General features: G+C 35.1%; 1 protein-coding gene across 1 annotated transcript in view; it reads left to right on the top strand.

Moving 5' to 3' along the window:
• LOC129248269 (cell adhesion molecule 1) overlaps nt 1-24412 on the top strand; it is a 371310-nt gene that overhangs the window by 160885 nt on the left and 186013 nt on the right. Inside the window, exon 4 of the mRNA XM_054887754.1 lies at nt 605-812. Coding sequence (XP_054743729.1) covers nt 605-812 — 208 coding nt within the window. The remainder of the gene's footprint in view (nt 1-604; nt 813-24412) is intronic.

The following is a 24412-nucleotide window of genomic DNA, read 5'->3' as shown; positions in this document are numbered from 1 at the left end:
GTGCATGTGTGATACGAAGCAAAATACTGAATAAACAAGTTCAACTAAGAACATCAAACAATCCCTGTACACCCACTATTTAAGTATGTTTATATATGTATAAGTATGTGTGCACTCATAGGAGCACACGCAAACTAGATAATAAGAAAATGACTAAACTAAAAGCAAACAAACAATTTTCATATGAATTTCTTCTCATTTTCTCTTCATTGGAAACCGCTGATATATTTTTGCAAATGCTGCACAACTGGAACTCTACGTATCTATGTGCGTTGCCATACTCCAAACTATGATAAATTCAACTTAACTACTGGCACGTCAAATGGATAAATAAACAAACCAACAACATGCACGCCTGCACGCACCATTGCAAATTCAAAACGTACAAATAAACTAACAAACAACTAAAAATGAATGAACGAATGCGTGATGCGGCTGGCCATATGGTGATGTGTGGCAATATCGAAAATGTGTTCGTTGTGGCGAACGGGTTGACACGTCTCTGAACTAATACATAAACACACATGCATACACCACTCCCGCACTTCCACACACACACACACACCAATACGTATTTGCTATTTTGGCGTGGAACTTTGCCTAGATTGCGTGGCTGCGTGTCGATACACAAACGATACTAACGATACAAAATCACGTAATAACGAAAAACCATCGAATGAGCATAACTCATGCTGAGAAACGTGCTTGGATATTGAAAATTCGTGATGTCAAGGAGTCGGACAAAGGCTGGTATATGTGTCAAATAAATACGGATCCGATGAAGAGTCAAGTCGGCTACCTGGATGTTGTAGGTAAGTACCTGTGCTGTATACAGCAGCAAACTTCACTGGATTCTGTTAAGTATCTATGTGCATTTGTGCTAATTTAGAATTCGAGTATATAGGTATGATACCTGTATATATTAAGTTCCCAAGCGCAATACCAATAATACGTGGCAAGCAAGCAGTGAAAATTTGTAGCTAGACCAGCATGACACCTGCGTACCGAACATATCTGCATTAATAATAATAAATCCAAAGCTTACGCGCACTGCCTGCTGTCCCGAATTGAGGTGCACACTCTGCATGACTTTCAGATCATATTTTGTCATGGCGGCGAGTCATGAAAAGCAGGAGTTTATTAAGCATTGAGATCTAGATGTGTGCAGCTATAAAAAATTGGGAGAGAAAAATTATCTTTTTTAGAAAACAAAAAGCACTGACTTTCACAGAAAAAACGACATACGAGAATTGCATAGCCCAAGTCAGTAAAATAGGAAAAAGTGGTCTACCATAGTAAAATTAAAATTAAGCGTTTCGATACCATAAAGTAGGCTTACTGCGAAAAGTTATCAAATTTAAAGAAAGAAAAACTATCTATAGCCATCCAGTGCTGTTGATGTAGTGGAGGAGCGAAAATGTATCTAGGCCTGGAAAACTGCCTCAGGTTATCCACAAATAGTACACTAAGGAGCCTCAAGCGCCTAGCCGCCAAACTTGGACATTTGCAAAGAAAGTGTTCGGCAGTCTATTTCTGTGCAGGCTCCCCAAAGCTTGTGCAATGGAGGTTGTACGGAAGCACAAGGTTATCGGCATTAGCTCCAAACACCCAGTGACCGGTCACTACCGCTGTTAGTTTGGAAATTTAATGTTGGCGAATCCGCAGTTTTTTAAGCGTGCTGATTCTATTGTACTGAAGCCAAAATGGTTGTGGGACAGCACACGATAAAATCTCAGGTCAGTCCATAAGTTCGTGCGTTTTTTAAAGGTGGTTTTCAAATTAATAAAAAAATATGTTTAAAGTATTCATTAATCAATAATATATTTTGCTTCATTATTTACAATATCTTCCCAACGCTTAGGCAAATTTTTAATTCCCTGCTCAAAAATTCTTTTGTCCTTGGAGCCAAAATACGCTTCGATATACCTTTTTATAGCTTCTTTTGAGGAGTAGTTCTTGTTAGCTGATGGGAATAATAATCAGCGGTTATCGTCTCCTTTGGTTCCAGAAGTTCATAATAAACAATACCGGTCATATCCCACCAAATAGAGAGGAGAATCTTCTTGGGGTGAAGGCCATTTCTAGGAGTAGGTTCTGGTGTTTCATCTTTGGTTAGACTATTCGCGAACTGGATTATTGTAGAGGACTCATTTTTCATCACCAGTAAGGATACGCTTCAAAAAAATTTCATTTTCAAGCCGTTCACTCTCTGCTGAAGGTTGGCGACGGAAAGTCTATACCGAACCCATTTTCCCAGCTTTGAAACCTTTCCCAACTGAACCAGGTGCCTGTGAACTACTCCATGCGATGAATTTAACCTCTGAGCTATCATATCGACTGTCAAATTTGGCTCAGCCTCCACGAATTCAAGCAAGGCGTCGGAGTTAAGGACTTCAGGACGACCAGCGGGCGGGGACATCCTCCACGTCGCAGTTATCACTTCGGAATATTGAAAACTACTTTTGCGCAGTCCTTATACTCACGGTATCCACTCCGTGAACAGTCTTTATTTCTGTAACAGCAGTTGTTGCATTTTTACCACTTTTATAAAAAAATACAAAATATGCCTCTTATACGCGTTCGAAGATTCCATTTTATTTTTTAACAACACGTGCTTCTATCCCCGATTCAAATCACTTGTTTAATTCGCAATATATCAAAGAAAATATAAATAGTTCTGTTATTTTCCGCGAATATTTTTTTGTATGCAAAAATCGTACAAAAATGAAATTATGGGTAAAATACGCTCGAACTTATGGGCTGACCTGATATTTTGTACTATTCGGAGACTGTAAGATTCTAATTTCTTCGACCAATAAATAAATATTCCCTGAAAGGTATTAGTCTGAGCCACTAGATTATTACCCAACCATAAGAGTCATGATGTTGCCAGCGTAGGCCATAACTTCATCCCACTACTATCAATTTTTTTTATGCCGTTTGTCCGATGAGATGCTCTGCGATACAGATGATTTCACAGGATTTATTTCCTGACAGTGGAGTTCTTGGTAAGCGTGAACTGAAATTATTGAATGCGCCCGCAATGTTAAGAAAGACATTTAAAGAGGGTGACAAAAAGACAATTGTTGCTGTAGAGGGGTCACTGCTTGTTGTTCGTAGAATATCTAAGCAAATATGTGGATAACTTCTTTGATTGACTCGCTTATTTTTCATTAGTTTCATAAATCTTTGTATCCTGACGTTCAACAAAAAGATTCCAGTTCGGTTTTTTTTCAGTTTCAACTGACGCGCTTAAAATATTATATTGTCAAATTGAAGTTCACTGAAATGGTTTCATATGCCCACACGTATATGTACCTTAAATACATATGTATGTGTGTGCATATGTACATATTACTTAGCTCAGCAAATTTCAATTATGTATTTTTCCACTTATCCTTTATAATAACTAACAACTCAAACTAACGAACTAAAAACTTTCAACAACCAAAATAGTAGAAAAATTTCACAGCAGTAATCAAAACAAGAGTAAATCTAAAAATATATCGCATACACCTGTGACGCTATTCTCTTAAGTGCTAACCCCATGCGACCACTAGAGTTGCATTGTTCGGCGAAGGTCAGTTTTTATTTTAGTGTTTTTACTTAGTTTATATTTGTGTAAATTTTTTTATTTGTGTTGTTTTCTGTGCGGAAAGTGCAAATTCATTTTGTCTATTTTTGTGGTTATTTTGAGAGATTTGTTAAGTTTGCTATTTTGAAATTGATGCAAATAGGCAGATACTGCAATGACTGCCGGAGTGGTACGGACGATGAGCAAGATTTTGCTGGTTCAGTCTAGGAAACGGATATTGGAAGATATACAGCTGCATATAGTTTCTATGATTCAGAAAGTGAAATTGAATATCTGAAGGTGTAGACCTAGAAGAATGACAAAAAAGTACCTACCAAATGCTAAAAGCGTTGCAAATTTTTTGCTAACAACAATAGGATATACTGCATCGAATTTAGAACAGAAAACTCCGTAATAAGACAGATTCATTTTTTTATAAGGCTGATATGAACTGAGCCAATAGTTTATATTTAGTTTAAAAGAATATTGCGATTTTGCTGTTTTTTATTTAAGTTTGAATTCAAAGATATGTTTTTGTTTCTAGAAGTTAACTATAATAAAGGGCTTTATTATTTTTGATCATACACATCTAATGTTTTTGCAGTAGTAGCAATAATTCTTTATTTATTTATAAGTAATTCAATAACTTATACAATATTTCATTTCAATGTAGGTATAAATACATAAAGAAAGAAATAATAAATTTGTGGCAATAACAATGTTGTCCGTCAAAGCTTAAAATCAAATCAATCAAAAATTAAACTCCGCAATAAGGAATTCTCTCATAGCGTTGAGTATATAAAGCAAGTTAGTATTTTCCAATTGTGACCATTAAGTACTACTGTGAGCAAAAAGTAAGGGGGATTTGGTTGTAAAATGATAAATCTTTATTTATTCTTGTAAATCAATTTCATCCCCTTCAAAATAATCCCCTCTCGATGAAATACACTTATGCCAACGATTTTACCAATCCCCGAAACATGCCAAATAGTCCATTTCCGGTATAGCCATCAGCACCTTCTTCGATTGAGCTTTTATCTCCTCAATCGACTCGAAACGCGTTCCCCGGAGTGGTCTCTTGAGTTTTGGGAATAGCCAGAAGTCACACGGAGCCAAATCAGGCGAATACGGTGGTTGCGGAACGATATGCGTGGAATTTTTGGCGAAATGGTAACGAAGAATGAGTTCAGTGTGAGACGGTGCATTATCGTGATGCAAAAACCAAGAGTTGCTGGCCCATAATTCTGGTCTTTTTAGACGAATCGCCTCACGTAAACGACGCATAACGCTCAAATTATATTCCTTATTAACAGTTTGGCCAGCCGGAAGGAATTCATAGTGCACCACACCACGAAAATCGAAAAAAACTGTCATCATGACCTTTATTTTTCAACAACTTTGACGTGCTCTTTTCGGTGTGGCATCGCCTTTAGCACGATATTCGCTTGATTGGTCGGTTGTTTAGGGTCGTCAGCATAAATCCAAGTCTCATCTCCCGTAATGATGCATTTGAGCTTGTCCTGATAGTCTGAAAGCATTGTTTCACACACATCAACGCGACAACTTTTTTCCAAGAAATTGAGAGTTTTCGGTACCATACGAAATTTGACCAAATGGTCTTTCGGAATCGTTTTCACAGATCCTTCTGATATTCCGATCATATCAGTAAGGTCTTTAACAGTCAACCGACGATTTTTGAGCACTAACTCCTTCACTTTATTGACGTGTTGGTCATCTGTTGACGTCGATGGTCGTCCGGAGCGCTCCAAGTCATCAACACGTTCTCGACCCTCTTTGAAGTCGTTGTACCACTTACAAACACTTTTCTGCGACATGGTCGAATCTCCAAATGCCTTCTGCAACAAGCTAAACGTTTCTGCAGCGGAAATTTCATTCCGCAAACAAAATTTGATGGCACTTCTCTGCTCAATCAAATCAGACATTGTAAAAATCGAAAAATGCACTCTTGGTCGTTTGGTAAACACAAGCGTAAATATATTACTGATAATGACATTCACATGAAAGTTGACCCAGATGTTATTAACAGTGCTGCCAACTCATGAAAAAAATAACTAGAGCGAAATTTTAATCACACGAAATAAATTCACCTTACTTTTTGCCCGCAGTAGTATTTTTATTTTTTATTTGTTAAAAGTGTTAGTTTAATTTACATATAAACAATTTACATATAAACAATTTACAGCCACTTTTCCTATTATAATTCAAGAAAAATTGTATAGAATTTGGTTTAAGGGGGTATTCTAGTCTAGAAATTTGAAAAAATCGAATTTTTTTTTTCAAACTCTATAGTGTAAGTAAAGGATTTTTCTAAAGGATTTCCCTAAAAAGGTTGTTCAAAATTCGAATTATTTTCTAAGTTACAACTATTTTAGTGACGCGACAGCTAGACTGGTTTGAGCGGACGGCGAACTTCGAACCTGTTTTTCTCGAAACTACTTCTTTCGATACGGTCGGCACGATATCTCAGGTTCGAATTAATCGATTTGCTTGAAGTTTAACATGAATATTCTTAAATATACCTCTATCGCATGACGCACGAAAAACTGGAAATTTAAATTTTTTAATATGTGTAAACAATTCGAGAAAGCTTAAAAATTAGGGAAAAATCGACCTCAATGTTTGAGTAGCCGCCGTTTTATGAAAAAAAATTGTTTTGCCGTTTTTTCTGCGTCATGTGATAATGACATTCATATTAATTAAGAATTTGTCTTTTTTTTTTCAAATGACCACAAAGGTAGAAATCGTGACGACGAGGACACTGCCTTTTTTCCCCCCTTACACTTCAACGATGCATAATTCCATGAAATTTTTTTTTTAATATATAAATAAATAAATGATAAAAAAATGGATAGTAAAAATATCAAGAGCTTTTTTTTATTCACCATCAAAAAATGCTCGAAGTTCGGGCCTCTCGACTAGAATACCCCCTTAAAGCGCCATTATTTGGTTCTTTAAATGAAACTTAGAAATCCAAAGCAAACAATATTGTACATATAAAAAAATGTATAGATAACATTAACATTAAAGTAAAAAATGTGGGGTTAGGTTAGGTTGAAGCGGTTGTCCAGTATGGGACACACTCAGGCTCATAGCCCATTGAGGAACTTGTTCTTATCTCTTTTAAAACCTGTGTGTACTTTTCAAAAATTTTAGAAGGCCCCTGATTTCTGGAGAGCTGAAATCTTTTTACGTCTGGATCTGAGTTTAAGTCTGGATAGAGCAGGATAGTGGATAGTTCCTTTCCCGGATATTTACAAGTCCTAGATATTTAGCCCTTTCAGCTACTCTAAGGGGTTTCCCCCTAGGAATAATTATTTAAGAGCAGGTGTTTTATGTCTCCTGTAAAAAAAGTAGCATTCATAATACTTCAGTGACAATGAATCCTCACATTTAATCTGCTAAGAAGTTGTCAATGAAAAAATAACCCACCCTAATCTGCTTGCCGCCATAGTCGAATTTTTTAGAGCATTACTACCATTAGGAAATGCACAGGCTCGAAATCCCAGCCACGAAACAACCATTAGTAGAAAAAGTTTTTTTCTCATTAGGCAATGAAAAAGTCGTTCATTGTCACATAAAAGTTCTTCATAAAAAAATCATCTGCAATTTAGAGTCGGATTACAGGTGTAGATCCGTCCATTTGTGGAACAACATCAAGACGCACACTACAAATAGGAGTAGGAGCTCGGCCAAATACCTACCAGAAGTCTACGCGCCAATTATATATATTTTTTAAGTTTTGAAAACCTGAAAGTTATAGAAATAAAATATATGAATTTTTCTCTTGGTTAATTTTACATAAATATAAAAATATGGAGTCTTTTATAAATTTAATTTAAATGTGAATAAATATGTTTTGTTAGGTAAATGAATGTGTTTTTCATTCAAAATATATGTAGATAAAATATTTGTTAAAGAAAGTTGATAATACAGTCTAAAATATTTTGTATGCATTTAATTTAAAACGGGGGTCAAAAAATAACCCACCCGGTGGAAAATGGTAGCAAAAAGGAGCGCGACGGACGGTGGGCTTAATTCACTAAAATTGTATATCTACGTACACGAAAGTCAGAAATTATACTAACAAAATATTTTTATTGCTCTTCTTTCTCTTATGAAACTCTCGAGTGGGGAATCAAAAAAAAAATATTTATTTTCACGAGAAGTGGAAGCAAATTAATACTTATATCCTGAGGCGTTGAAGTAAAGTAGTTCGACTGTGAAAAGTTTAATAAACAGCAGTTAAAAATTAATAGTTACCAATAGGCAAAGATTATGTTTGTTCTTAAGTGAACGAGCTACCAAAACTTTCTTTCAATTTTTTTTTAACCACCCTAATGCATATATATATATACGTATAAGCAAAAACACACGAAATTTCATTTGTCTCCACACACAAACTACCAACAAATATTAGAGACCAACAACACTTAACACAAATTACAATTAATTCTATTCTGCGTGAGAAGGTTGCCGTCAGTCGCACACTAAATTCCCCTCGTAATTTACTATATACGCCAAAGCATTGCAAAATAAATTATTCGCATGTATGCATTCATATGTGTTTGGTTGTGTGTGTACGCACATAGTGAAACTAAAATGAAAGCTCACTCAAATGAACAAAAGTGCAAAGAGATAACAGAAATTGTAAGTGTGTGAGTATATGAAATTCATGCAAGTATGTGTGTGTGTGTATATGCAGAGATACTTCGAATGTGTGAGATAAAAATTTTGCGCGCTGCCATCGAAACAAGCAAGCTGTTATTGGAGTGCTTGTTAGTTGGCGTGCAACTTCACTGCCTGCATGTAAGCGCTGTTAAAACAGCAACAACAACAACGGCGACTAGAACGACAACAACCAGTAAGAAGCTCATTAATCACTCAAGATAAATTAAAACTAATTGGCAACAAATGTTGCCAAAAACTTTTGTGCTCTCGAAAAATTCCAAGAATAAAAACAAAAATATGTGAAAAAAAGCAAAAACAATTCTATCAACACTATTAACACAACCCTGCCTTGCAACAATAACAAATAATAATAATAGTGGAAGATAACAGCAATCATGTTTCGTATTGTTTTATAAGTTTTTTTTGTTTTTTTTTTTTGTTTCGGTTAGTTAGCGCGACCACTTAGCGTATGTTTAGCGTTATTTGCTTGGTTACTGGCTTGGTTTACAATGTAGCACACACTTACACATCCACCCACACACCAGCTGTCATTCCAATATTACACATGGGCGGAATCTTTGCAAAGGTTGCGTATACGCAGTGTATGTCACGTGCTGCGTGTAATTTACCGCTAGATTTTGCCCGTTTTAGGGCGCATATAAGTTTTTGCGAGTACAATTAAGTTTCGAGGTGACTTTTTGTGCATTTGCTCTCACTTTCTGAAAGTAGCGCTGTTGTAAGTGAACCCAATTAAAGCACAATAAAGTTTTCTATCTGAATCGCGCAACTGATTCGCCCTTTGCTTATTGCAATTGTACACTTCAAAAGTTGTTTCAATTTTGATTTGCGAACTAATCAGCAGGGAAACCTTAAATACACAAATATTGAAACTATTTCTTTAGTTTCACTTTAATAGTTTCACGAAGAAAGGTAGAACATCTCAAAGATAGTTAAAACGAGTTGTCTAATTGCAAGTAAACCAAAAATTTTTAGAATTTTTTTTTTGAATAATTCAACAGTAATTGTTAAATATTTCAGCAGCATGCTCTGCGGCCATTGCAACAACAAAGAGCTTGACAGCTTCATAAATTGCTTCCTTAGAGCCACCTAGCCCATGTGGAGGCCCGGTAACTGGGTGTCAAATGATGAGCTCCTCAATCGTGGTAGGAAAGGCTAATCCAAATTGAGATTCGCAAGCGTAAAAGAAGACGGATTGGTCATATTATAAGAAAATGTGCTACTGACATCAGCCAAATGTACCTAGACTGGAATTCAAAGCCCACCCGGTAGAAGTCGACTCAAAGAATCTTGAAGGCGAAGCCAGTACGATGAGTAAAGTGAAGCAAGTAAAGCTTACAACCAGGAATTCATCCCAAAGTCATTTATTTTTCTCAGCACTCTGCGCCCTCAGCCGGCGTGCTGGCAAGTAATAATAATAATAATGTTAATTTCGGATGATAAACTGACTTCACCTTAGGTTGGTATGGTTGGCCAAGGAATGAGCACACTTGGACGAGGTTTAAGAAGGAGGTGAGGTGGAGAGGAAGACCGATGATATGCAAGGAGAGGGCTGCTAGAGGTGGTGCTGGGATGGTTAGGAAGGTGGGTTTAGATTGTGTGAACTACGAACGATGACTGTGATGCGTTTGCGTCAACCGATTTGTGCTGCTGATGAAATTCATCAGATTTTTATTGTCAACGCCAGCTATATCAGCAGGCGCAGCAAAGAAGTAAGAGCCAAGATGCCTGGATCTTAGCCCCGCCAGATCAGGGCAGCTAAGGAGAAGGTGCTGAGATGATTCCACCTCATCCTCCATACATCCATCGCAATAGGGGCGTAAGGTAATTCCAATTCTCACAGCATGCATTCCTCGTGCATGGTGACCTGTGAGACCTTAGTATTTAAATTTTTCTAGCTTCTGTTAACATCCTGGCATACTTAGAAGGAAGCATTTTGCATATTTAAATAGAAACAAAGTAAGAAGAAAAATGTATTATAATAGTGAAAAGTTACTGACATTTCGGCGCGGAGTGTATTGGATTGGAACTCTGAATGGCCACGAATTTTCCAAGCTCTCAAGTTATATTGCACACCACACTTAAGGTCTGCAAGGAGGATTTAAAGAAGAGGGATAGAGTGGGGAGGGTGGGAATTCAAAGTTCTCTAAATACTTCCCTAATTTGTGAAAGGATCTTAGTAGTTTGTTGAAGGAAAAATAATATTGCTCATCTATTGCCAATACTTTCGATCCAAAAATGTACCATCTAAGTCCGGCGAAAGCCAAATATCGGCAGCAAAAATGCTCTGTACTCTCCTCATTTTTCGCACATGATGTACAGAGTGGATCTTGATGGAGCCTATAGAGGATCGTCTAACTTCTAGTTGGAGCCCATGATGCCACATACCATTGACATAGAATTTGCTGCATAATTAGTTCTATCGGAGCTCGTAAAAGCCAGTAAAACATTTTCAAGAAAAAATTGGCTGTTTAGGATTTTTTTCTAATAGTGGTTATCCCTCGGGAATGGTGACTCTGAACCTATTTAGGCTCCTTCTCCATTAATAAGCCCCCCATAAAACCATTTGCCTTTCGGATTGGGCATAAAACTGTAAGACATAAAGACACACACACATATATATAGGTATATGTATGATTGAGAGCAGTTTTAGTTTGAACGGCCCGCTTCAGAAGCAGGCTAAAAATATCCCAATGAGTTCTTTTAATACATAAAATATGAGGCAGTTTAGCCTGAAAGCTTTTGAATAAATTTACTTTCCCTTTTGACCTGCGGCATAAAAATCAACTCAAACTCGCTTTTAATATGTAACTCAAAGTTATACCGCATCAGACCACCTTTGAGAGTGATTGAATTATAAAGGCTCACACTCCCCGCCATGACTTATGATATTCAGTCATGGCGGGGAGTGTGCCATCAGCTTACGATGTTGTAGGTGGTGTTTTATACCTTAAAGCAGTCATTTCAGTTATTCATTATAAATGTACTTTAATGAGTAATTTTAATTAAAATGGAACATTTCAATAAATATGCGAAAAAATATTTAAATCATATTTTATTAACATTTTTTAATATTTACTTAACAATTTCAACTCATTGACCGCTCACCAAATGAATTCAATCTTATTATATTTTGCAATCAATGCGCACACACCCACACAGAACTCATAAAACCATTAAAGGGGACTGGCATTCATATGGGTATGAATCAATTCTGTTTAACTATGACCAAATATGTAAAATAAGTGAAAAATTAAAAATAATGCGTAATGAAAAGCTGCATTGGAAATAATAAAATAAACAATAATAAAAGCATGAATTGATTCGTGAAAAGCTACAAGTACACCAGCAGTGGAAAGCCAAACTGCTCAGCGAGTACTCTAGCTCATGAACTGGTGTTCGACTAGTTCCGGAGTGAATAAATTTGTACTAGTTGCAAAAAGACCAATTAGAGGTGTGTCCTTCATTACTCTAAATAAGGCTACTTTAAATGTTAGATATGTATGAAATGAAGAAAAGTTGCATATACGTTTCGATTGAGTCAATCATTTGTTTTTTTTTTGTACTTTAAAAATTAGTTCGAGAGTGGCTACATTTGAACTAGTTACAAAATAACCACTTAGAGGTGGGAGTGAAATGAAGAATAGATGCATATACGTTTCGATTGAGTAAATTTTCTTTGTTTTTCTTGTATTTTAAGAACTAGTTCGGGAGTGACTAAATGTGGACTAGTTGCAAAATTACCAGTTAGAGGTGTGCCCTTCGTTACTCTAAATAAGGCTACCTTAAGTGTTAAAGATATATGAAATGAGGATAAGATGCGTATAAGTGTGTATTGAGTCAACAATCTGGTCTTTTTCTACTTTATGAACTAGTTGGTGAGCAGGTCCAGTACGCCCTAGTTCGTTATTTGGTATTACAAACATGTATGGAATGAGTAGTTCATTAATTAGAGTAACATAAAGGGTGATTTTTTAGCTATTATATTTTTAAACAGTTGTTTTAAACAGCTGACGCACGTTTCGTGTTTGGTTTCACTGTCAAACATCTTCAGTTTGGTCTATAATTTAACCATGAATCGTCTTACAAACAAACAACGCTTGCAAATCATTGAATTTTATTATAAAAATGGGTGTTCTGTTAAGAAAGTTCATCGCGCCCTTCTTTCATTTTATGGTCAGTTTATTCGACCCACTGAAGCGGCTATTCGAGCTATTCTGACTAAATTTAGAACCAAATTTACATTATTGGACATCAAACCACCAACACGCTTACGTAGAGTGCGAACTGAAGAAAATATCGCAGCTGTATCGGTCAGTGTTAATGATGACCATCAATTATAGATTCGTCGTTCAATAGTTCGTGAGTTCTTTTGCTAAGAGTGACGCTATTTTTGTTATTTGCTATTTAAATATTTAATCAAAAATAATTTCGTGGTTTAATTTTACAATACTTCTTGGTGGGGAAAAATACGGTTCACTAGATGTTACTCCCAGCGGCTACTGGCTGTTCGCAGGCCTAAAAACAGATTATCACTAAAACTAGGACCTATTTTGAGGCAAACGATAAATCGTTCTACAAAAGTGGTATTGAAATGTTAGTGCAGCCTGGAATGATTGCGTTGTCTTTGATGGAAAAATAAGTGAAAAATTAAAAATTTTTAAAAGTTAAAATGAAAATAAAAGGCCAAATGTATTTTTATTTAATGTTCATCAAAATATGAAATACATGAGGAAGACTAATTATAATAATTATGCCTTTAATTAAGACTAAGTTTTTAGCTCTATTCCATACAAATCCTAAATTATGAGAGACTGGAATTTTTACTATAAATAACTCTTTTAATATTTTTAATTTTTTTTTCTTCCAAAAAATATTATACCTGTCTGTATAGCAATAAGTAGTCGAGTGATACTGTGAGGCCAATACTCTTCAGGGTCATTTACTACATAATATGTTATTAATTTTCAAATATTTATTATGTAGAATATTAAAGTACATAAATATATATCTTATTATCACATTACAAGAGGTCAGTTGGTGTTTTTCGTTTAAGTTTCTTCTTGTTGAATATTTCTTCAGCAGGAAGTTTCCTCTTTCTTGGATTTGTGTCCGTCCGAAGTCTGCTTATGGGTTGGTAAGGATTGAAAAGGCTTAAAAATATTAGTCATGCGAAGTATTGAGTACTTTGAAATCGGTTTTTTGGTATTGATTCTTTTGAAAGTCGGGTATTTTTAAAAGTATGTAGCACTTTATTTTCAATCTCGAACTTCTTTAATTTTCAAATAGAGCTAATTGTGAGTAATTATTTGTTTTGAATGACTTCAAAGTCATTGCCTTTGAGAGAAAACAACGGAAAAAGTAATTGCTTGAGAACTTATTTTATTTATTTATTTACAGAAATAATAATACAATTATTCTTACACATAACAAAGGAGCACTGGCTGCCAGGACCTTCGGCTCGCTGATGTAAAAGTAACAGATAGTTAGCTTAAAGGCCTTACATGTAAAAGGAGACTAGAAAACTTAATTAATTATGACTATGGTAAAAATATAGTAACTTTGTTAGAGGAGCAAACATCAAATCAATTTTTTCAATCTTGATTTAACTAGAAATTCTGACATTTTTGATATATTTTCTGAGGAAGTAGTTCTTAACCCTTTCGACCCCAACTTTTTTCCTGTGGAATGAACATTTTTTTTAAATTTTAATCCTTTTGTATTTGTTTAAGAAGCAGTTGCCCAAAATTTTGAGTCGTCACGACCCACGGTTTGAGCGCTACCGAAAGTTGCTTGTGAGCAACTTTGGGCAATGGTGGTATACAAAATAAACAAATTTTTCCTTTCGAACAACTTTTAATGATTTTTATTTATTTTGAAAAATTAGGTATGATATGACAAAAAACAGTTTTTATTGTTATTACAGCAAAGGTGGACTTTGCATTTAAGGCATTTGGACATTGGGGTTTCTGTCTTGCACAATCTGCTACGTCCGTTTTGACTAAAGACTACCCAATGTTCCATTTTATCGTAACGCTGTGAGACTGAAGGATTCGGTTGGAACCTGTACTTTTTGGACTGTTGGGAAGATACGCTGCTTGATGGGGAGCTCAGGGATACTATCGAGGTAGCTTTTTCAACATTCGATGGTCTGCCTTTCCTTTTTCCGAGCGAAGTAGTGGCAGTAAGCAACTCATGAGCAATTTCTAGTTGAAATTTTATTAGAGGAATATGCTTTTGTCTCAGGTTTATCAAGTTTAAATGCTTTCTATACAATAGCCATGCGTTTGTTACGGATGTTCCGAGGCACCAATAGAAGATTCGTATGTACCACTTATTTGAACGGTGGTTGACCTTGTAGAGCTCCATGAGCATGTCAGCCAAATCTACTCCTCCCATATCCTTATTGTAAGAAGCAACAATCGCAGGTCTTGCAACATCAATATAAGCCTTTTCCTTTGGATTCCAATGTTTGCATATACCAACAGGTTCATTGCTTTCACACGAAGATATAAGTTGAACTGGCTTATTGTCAAACCACTTGACGCATACAATATTATTGTTGATTTCACATTTCATATCGAAAGATCCCCTTCCACGCTTTTTTAACTCAGCATCTGAAAGTAGTTGGCAATTGCTTATGCGGTTTTTACGTACAGTTCCTGTTGCAAATATGCCCATTTCTTTCAACGAGATCAGAAGGCTTACTGACGTAAACCAATTATCGAAATAAAGCTTAAAATGTTTGTCCTTAGGAAGACCTTTAGCCAAATATAAAACTATATCCGAAGATAGGCCCAATCCATAAGCAGGACAGGTACCTTCACCAACATATAACGTAAAGTCGTACACTAATCCAGAGGTTCCAGCACGCGTAAACATTTTCAGACCCAGCTTATGAGGCTTAGCAGGGTTGTATTGTTTAAATGACGATCGACCTGTAACAAAAATTTAAACTAAAATGTTCATTATGACGTTTATGAATGTATACCTTTGAACGCAATGATTTGTTCATCAATGCTTTGATGTTCTTCCTGGGGTAGCTTTCCAAAATTTTCTTTGAGACTGTCTAGTAAAGGACGTATTTTGTACAACTTGTCATAGTTCAAATCGCCTTTTTTGGATTGTTTAGTGTTATCGTTGAAATGTAAACATTGTTTTATTTTTTCAAACTTTCCGCGTGGCATTGAATCTGTTATAGCGGTAAGATTTAAATCTTTTGACCAAGCCATTTTGAGTTGAGGCAATTTTAAAACACCCATCTACAACAAAATACCAATATAGCGTTTAATATCTTCAACAGTGCATTTGAGCTCAATGCCGTGTTCTTGCAGCGCATATAAATCTGTTTGTTGTGTGATCAAATCAAAAACTTGGCTATTAAAAAAAGTGCAGAAATATTCTACTGGCATCATCACATCGTCGACCTTCAAAGCATTTTCTTCCCAACTGGTCTCCAAAGGTGCAAATGGCCTTTTTTCCCACTTTAGTGTCTTGGGGTCAACTTTTTCAAAGCAATTATCAGCCACACAAGATTTCGGCTCATATTCTTCTGCAATCATATTTTCGAGAAGGTCAATCTCTATAGTTTCCCCTCTTTGCACGATCCCTTCCAAATTCTTCTCTAGCACTGCAGAAATGTCATCCATCTCGTCATCACTTTCGTCGTCAGAAGAGGCATCCCAATCAAAGTTAACAATCTTCTCAATGTCGTCATCTGACAATCCTTTCTCTTTCGGTCTCATAACTAAGTACAAAAATATTTATTACTTCAATGGCCCAAGGTTGCCCACAGGCAACATTGCAACTTTGAAAATTACTCATCTGGTTAATATTTTTAAGTAATCAAATTTAAATTCAGTTTCAGAAAACTAAATCCTTGCTAAAAAACATGGCATATAAACTTTTCAATTTTTTTCATTATTATAAAAGTTAATCACTCACTTTAAAAACTCTTTTGAATTTCACAACAATATTTTCTGCGCTGCACTTGCTGTTTATTCAACATAACTTCGCTAAATGATCTACAACTGATATTTTTTTTGCTCCTATTTTGAGTAGATACATAAAAGTACCGTTATCATTTATAACGAACAGACAAAAACAAAACGAACGCTTTCCGTAAGCTGTTAAACTGCCGAAGTTGCTCACAGGCAACATTGGGGTCGAAAGGGTTAACAGTGTAGAAGGTCTTTGGTTTCGGAAGATACTTTTCCTGATTTGTTCAAAATGTGGGCAGTCGTCGAGTAGGTGGTAGACCGTTAAAGATAGTGCGTGACAGTGTTGGCAGCATGGAGGGCTGAAACCATTGAAAACGTATGCATGAGTGGCGATTGTGTGCCATAGACGAAGACGGACAAATAATTTGATATCGTTCCAACGGCAATTTAATGATGGGGAGAGGATCCCCAATTGACCATTTGTGCATTATAGTGCCTCTGATGTGTTAATTTGCATACGTCTTTCGAAATATAGTCGAAAGTCAGATGCAGGAGATGATGTGAGTCTGTTTTATTGTATTCATTATCGAGTAAATGACTGATTTGCTATCCGTGCAAATTACTGCTTTCGGTAGAGAGTTTTCAGCGAAGGTAATACCATAAGGATCGCTGCAGCTTCGGCTGTATAGACGGAGGCATAGCTAGGGAGGATGTCGGCCATGATTGTTGCTCCTTTCGAGTTGACAACTGCAAATGAGGTGTTAGTATCAGTTTTTGACCCATCAGTGAAAATTAAGCTCCATTCGGGAAGTGGAGGAGTTGTGGCTTCTGTAAAAGGTCGTTGGTAAAGAGTAGTATTGGTTTAATTTTTACCATATTTCGTTAGGTTTATTGTAAAATTAGGCTCTTTCATCCAGCATGGGGGAAACAGTACATTTTGGCGAGGTGAAGCGGAAGTTATACCAATTTCTCTGGCGTAATCGATGCACAGTGCAATTGTCAATTTGCGACGTGGGGCCTTACTTTTTTGAAGCTCGCCTACCACTGCTTCATAAAAAGCGCTGTTGTAGCAAAGAAATAGCTTAAGTATAAGTTTCTTCGTATTCGTCGTGAATCTCTCTTCAATTGTGGGGAGGCCGGCTTCCGTCAGTATAAATTTTGTTGAGGATTTAGGCATAGCACGGATGCTTCTGCTTACAGCCGTGTGGTAAGCTTAGTAAATAAGTTTTACGTTGCTTTTCGCACAGTTACCATAAATGGGAAGGCCATGGCCTATCTTCGATAATATGAGTGTCCTGGTTACATTTATTAGCGTTGAAGAGTTAATTAAACAGTGCTTTGACGATAAATATTTGAAATATTAAGCCTAGCAGCTAGTTGTTTTCTTAAATATGTACAATGTTCTTTGAAAGTTAATTTTTTGTCAAAAAGTATACCCAAAAACTTGAAGTTAACACTATTTACAATTTGCATGTTATTATAACTTAAAAAAAGTAATTATATTATATTTATGTTTCCTACAAATATAGAAGTTTTTGAGAATTACTGACTTCAAAATAGGGTAGCAGAGTAAATATACTCATGACGCTTCTTTTGAGTATTGCAAATTAGCAATGAGAATAAGTAGATATAATGCTTATTCGGGACTATACACTAAGTATGTATTTTGAGTTCATACTGAGTAAAATTTTCAATTTAACATCTGAGTGATTTTCACTACTTTTCAATACCCAAAATCAATACTTCGAAACACCATTATTTCAAAACTAATTCTTATGAAAATCGACTACTTCCAACTCTACTAAATATGCACAATTACTGGCACTGCTCTTCAAATATTAGTTACGTATACGCCCAGTATACCCATTCGCTGCTCTTGCTAGTTACATTCAATGTTGCTCTTCTTCCAAAAAAACAATGTATGAGAAGAAGATTTATATAAAAACTTTAAAAATGCAAAATGATGCTTTCATTTGCTAAAATATCGATCGACGAACCTTTAAGTTTCCCTTAAAAATGTTCATGATTTTCGGCCGACGACGTTAATATTTTAAAAATCCAATAGCAGATTATATAATTTATGCACATACTTCTGACGCTGCAAGTTTGCTGGCTTACCATGGCTATGTTTTTTGTTTTTGTAATTTTACGTTGACCTACTGCCAAGTGGCGCACATGACACCGCATAAAAAGTCTCACTCACCGCGGTTATCATATTGAGGCACATTGGGGACGTGGTTTCATGACCATGCCTAGAACAATGGAAACATACACGTTTGCATGCTCGCGCATAGTCAGTTTTACGCCATGGCACTGGTTGCATGTTGCCCTAGTGGCTAGCAGTTGACGGTCATGTTGCAGATGTGACATAATTTAAGGTGACGTGCACGAATTTAAAGTTGGCGTTATTTTGAGAGTGATGACAAAAATTTAAGTAAATGAGTATTTAAAATATAGGTATATAAAAAAAAAATTTTTTTGAAAATTTCCAGCTTAGTCATTGAAAGTTTTTTTTTTTTAATTTCCGTATAACGAACGCAGTCGTCGTACAAAACGCGAACAAATCGTAATTTCTCAAGTAAAAGTTGCAGTTTATTGCAAATAAATTTGTTTCATATAAAAAATGTTTCTATTCTACTGGATTACGTACATATTTTAGTTTTATAAATCCGGAGGGCCCTCCTATGGTGGGAAACGCGAACTTATTTTTTGCAATAATCTAAGAGCCTTTCTGTTATCCGTTAAAGTCGTTTGGAAATAAAAGACACTTACTTTCCCTTCCCTTTATATCTTCTTGGTTTATTTATTTTATACTTTTTCCTACTCCAAAAAAATTCGCAGAAATACAACTTATTTTCCTTGTACATTTTCTATACTGTTTCTACCAGATTGAAATTAGTTTGATTAAGTTTGCTCTTATTTTTTCCTCATTTATTAAAAAAAAAAAATTAATAAATATTATATTTATTTCTTATGTTCTTTCTTTGATTTTTGCACAAACTTATTTTAGTTATCTTTTGTCCTTTCCAGTATTTTTAAAATAAAACTCTTTTGCATTTCACAAATATATTTTTCCATATTTCACTTCGAAAAAAGTAAGGGCCGATAAAGCCGCCAGTGTTCTATGAATTAGCGAATGGATTTTTTTTCAGAGTGTATTTTCAAGATTTCAAAGCGTTGTTCTGAGGTTAGTCGATTCATGATGGCTTGTTATGCCTGAGGGAATAGAAATATCAACACAGTTTGCCATTATCAGTTGGGCTTATCAATGGAGGCTTTTCGTTGTTTTGGCTGATATTAGCATGTAGACGTCCAAAAAAGTGAACACTTTTCTTTTAACATCTCAATATCGAGTAAAACTCACTTGTTGGTACTTCTAGAAATTTCACTTTTATTTCTTACTCATTACCGGTGGTGTTGGTCCACCAGTTTAGGGGTAGTTGTAGCTGAATCCAGTGCTTGGATTGCAGCTTGGCTATTTGAGAGAATAGCGATATTGCCCTTAAAAGAGAAGTCTGCGATTAGTAACCTACAAGCTTCGCCAATTGCCGGTACTTTCGTCTGAAAGACACTGCAGGCTATAGGAAAACGTACAGATATTTCAATTTTAAGCCTCTGAGACTATATACCTGCTTCAACGTCACAACCCATTTTGGAGCCATCTGCATCGACTTCGTATCGAAGATATTATGTAAAAATCCCTTACTCCAATTCTTCTGCGATGAAATGAAAGCGGCAAAGTTTCTATCGAATGTTACCATCGGAATGATATAATCAGTTCTCTCCGAGGTATACCCGTTAACTGATTTACGTGAATACTCGTATAATGAAAAAACCCTAAACCAACCCAACGATTCCCATCCAACTCTAATCCGCAAGTATCACTCGGCTTAACATAATCAGGTCTTTAGAAGCAAAAATTTCGCAGACAGGAACACAGAATATTATTCAAAGCGTTTGACAACTAACAAAAGTCAGACTTTAATTGACTGTGCTGGATCACGGAGTCAGTAATACCCGAAACGTGACTGTTGCTTGAATATTAAAATAATTGTTTATCTCCTTAAAAGCTATTACATTCTGCTGGAAAAACATTGGAGTGATCCGGAAGCCTTTATTTATGCTTAATCGCGAGCTCATCGCGTCGAAGCAAACCAGTTAACTCGTGATACTATGATATGTAACCTTATTCCCTGTAGCATTTATGAGTAGATAATTTAGCATACCAATCAGTGTTAAAGATGGAAGTGTTGCTCAGTTAGAGCCAAACTCTCTGTACTATCTGAGATGTTTAATGACGATAGCATTTTATAGAAAATATAATTTTTGAAGGGTCCTACAAAATATTATTAGTTTTATATTTATTTAATACAGCCATCGACCGCGTTCATGCAGAGCAATTTTCATCATAACACGGGATAAACTTCCTCCTCAAAGCAAAATCAATTCTTAAACTTAAAAAACCGTCAATATCACTTGCCTTTGTATATCCCGTTTCTGTTATGCACTTTTATTTATATAATTATTATGTTGATTTTTATTTTAATGACTTAGACGTTCTCATAGTCACAGTTTTTTTTTAATTTATAAAATTTTTCACATCTTATGGTTGGATATAAATCCCGTACATGGCGAAATGTATGTACATTACGATGGCTCAAAAGGAATCAAAACCCAATTGTCTATAATACCACTAAACTACAATACTACTACGGCTATATAAAAATGGGGCACCTATTTTTTATCAATTTTTTTTTTTGTTTTTTTTTTTTAATCTTTGAAAATTGTCGTTGAATTTGAATGCCAGAAAAAATAATCTAAATATATTTTGATTAATTTTTGTTTTTAATTTTTTTATTATCTGGGGTTATCGGGTCCTTGTAAAAAGTAGCTGAATTTTTATTTTTTAATAAATATGTTTTTTTTTAATATTACAGGTTCATATTAAGGCCTTACTGTACTGCATTTGTTTGTTTGTGAGAAAAGTTGTTAACCCTGGCTATCACCATTGCTGGTTTGTGGTGAAATGAAATTGAGAAATTCCGTCGAAAAATCTGTATCCCTGCGGTTAAAGAGAACGCAAACAATTTAATGACCAATCTCTGGATAAAATCGTGGGCAATCAGTTTGGGCAGTGTATGGCATTATTGAACTAAGTGCAATGAAATTTTATTGCATGCTCGGTTGAAAAATTTAATAAAATCAAACGGCCCTCTTTGTGAAAGCACAACTGTTCAGGATTTTATTATTTTTCTTCAAAATAGAATTGAATGTTTTTAATGAAACAAAATCACTTTAAGCACACATATGACCCTGACCACTTCAGTTACGGCAAATAAAATCAAAATATAATTTTTGCCATAATTTTTGGAGTTCTTGAGATGGTGTATATCTCGAACGGTTTGTTGGTTTTTGTAATTCAAGGCTGCACTAATTGTAAGTTTGAGCGCATAAACCTACCACATTTTTTCAAGTAATCACACAAAATGTAGTGCAGATACGTTAAGTTAATATACATGATATTCGAGCTAAGTAGCGCATTGTTTTTACTCAATTGAAAAACAGTATGGCTCGTGTCTACAACCCTAAACATAGAACGAATTTTGCGATATTTGTTAGTGAGTCACTTATGGATTTGTGAGATTCTGTCATAAAGCAACTGAGGCAGAGCGAACTTAATTTGGCAGTATATAAGTGAATTGCTTTCCAAGAGTACAATTGTGTTATTGAACGCCAACGAGAAGACGATCGTTTGGCACAAATGTTTATACCAACTGTATTCATACAAAGCACATGTATGGAGCACACATGGAGGTCTTTGATGTGGCAGAAAATGCTGAACATAATGCAGGAAAAATTGTCAAAAAACAACGCAATTTTTGAGCGACTCCGAATTTGGACCTTTATTATACTACAATTAAATGGACTACAAAACTGCATAACCGCAAGTTTTCTGAAGATTCTGAATGAAAATTTAAAGTTTTGATGACAATTTCTTGAAATTTCTTAAATTTTTGTGATTTTTGTTCAAAGTTTGAAACTTTGATTAAGATGATAAGGTTTTTGTTATGCAATGAATTATGTTTTTCACAAAAAATTAAAGAAAAATTACCCTGAAAAATGAGCGAATATTGTAAAAAGATTAAGTGACTGCGATATGTGAGCGCAAAAGTATTACGAAATTTTGACTATTTACTTATTTTGATTTTCACTTTTTTTCTATGAAAATCTAGTTAATACCACAACGAAAACCCCATAGCTCAAAGATTCAGATTTGTATATAATTTAAAAAAATTCCAAAAATATTTAAATTTTACACATTTTTTTGTCACCGATTTTAGAAAAATTTGTGTGAAGCTGCTTGCATTCCATTCAATTTTTGTAAAGTATTTGACCAATTTAAAGTAGCACACTTACTGCCTTCCATATAGACAATTTTCGAACTCTATTTATACGGAAAAACTACACAAGACTGCCATGAATGAGAAACAATAATTGATTAGACATAAAAAAATTATCCAAAAAAGTGCAAAAAAACTCCAACGGTTCTATTTATACAGCGTATTTGCATTTAGTACAACTTCAAGCAAAGTTACGAACGCAAAAATCGATAAAAAATAAAAAATGATGAATCCGACAAGTGAAAGTATATTCGAAAAATTTTAACTTTAAGAAATAAACAAAGGAACAGAATTCTCTGTGACAAAGCAAAATGTTTGTTTTCATAGAAATATTGTGGAAGAATGTGTGTAACTATTATTGGCAAAGCCTCTCGATACAAGATTAGGCAGTTTTTGCGCAAACATGTTTGGCGAAGACCAAAAAAAACTACACTCCCATTACTGGACGAAATTGGAAGCAGACCAAAGTGAGTCATTATTCCATTGCACGCAATATGCCTGCTCATATTAACTGTTTACAAAGCAAATGTAACTATAAACCATCACTGCTAAGAGATCCAAGGGACTACAGAGCGTATGAGTAATATTGGTCATATGAAATTGCATGCGTACATACTGCTTATGCATAGATACATATGCATATGTATGTACGAGCATAATATATATATACGAATATATGTACAATAGTACTAGTTGAAGGCAGAGGTATCATATGGTTTTTGTGCGTGGAAGAAAGAATGCGACTAATAGAGGAAATCGGCATAAGAATAAAACAGCATTTACATCTACCCTTACTTGGTCGTATGCAGACATACGGTGACTTGCAAGATTGATCACAATATTTTTTGTTACATATTTTATTTCGAACTCTCTGCGTTCTGGAATACAATTTGTTATTTACATTTCTTTGGTGATTAGTGGTAGGGGTTTTTTTATTATTTTGTTTGGTTCCGCAAGGGTTAGTGGTAAATTAAATTTGTTAAATGCACTGGAACCAAGTGTGATAAATTTCCATTGGACTTGTATATAAGGAGTGCTATTATATGGGGAATATTTAAACTAAAAAAGAAATATTAACAAGGTTAACTATATGAACTACTAAGCCGCTAAAGGTAGAAGACGTTTTGCCTCGGCTTTTTTCTTTGTTTTTGTTTTAATTCAGCGATTCTGTATCAAGTCCTGCAAGTATTTTGGAAATTTTGATCAATACTTATGTAATTTGTTTATTTGTAGCATTGAGTACAATAAAAAGTAATCGAAAATCGTTTTGAAATAAAGTTGAAAATTTTAGCATCAGTTTTTAAAACGAAACTTGCAAACCCGGCGAACTCCGTTTCGCCACCAGATGGCTTCGTTTTTTGTAACATTTCGTGTGGGGATTAAAAGATGATGAAAAAATACTTTTTTTGTTTTATATTTGAAAAGGAAAAATTTTATTTCATTTCATAACAGTAATGAATTCATTTCGATTACAAAAATGAAGTGTAATTTAGTTGAACTTCTGTAAGTATACAATAAACGTGAATCCAAAGTAAATACTGAATCGAAGAGTTATATGTGTCCGCAAATTATCCGTTTCACTGAAGTGCTCTTTGGTAAACCACATTTTTTGTTCTTTGGTCTGACGTTAACACAAGCAAAGCGGATGGTTTCCCAACTCGTCAATACGCACCGTATAGCTGCTCATGTGAAAAACAATGATTTTCTAAATATATCCCGCGAACACTAAGCGATTGGCCTTGCGACTTTTTAATTGTCATTGCGAACGCAAGACGAACCGGAAATTGTAA

The sequence above is a fragment of the Anastrepha obliqua genome, chromosome 5 (genome assembly GCF_027943255.1).
Source record: "Anastrepha obliqua isolate idAnaObli1 chromosome 5, idAnaObli1_1.0, whole genome shotgun sequence".
Lineage (NCBI taxonomy): Eukaryota > Metazoa > Arthropoda > Insecta > Diptera > Tephritidae > Anastrepha > Anastrepha obliqua.
Note: the sequence above shows the minus strand (reverse complement) of the source record. Positions and strands in the feature narration are given on the sequence as shown.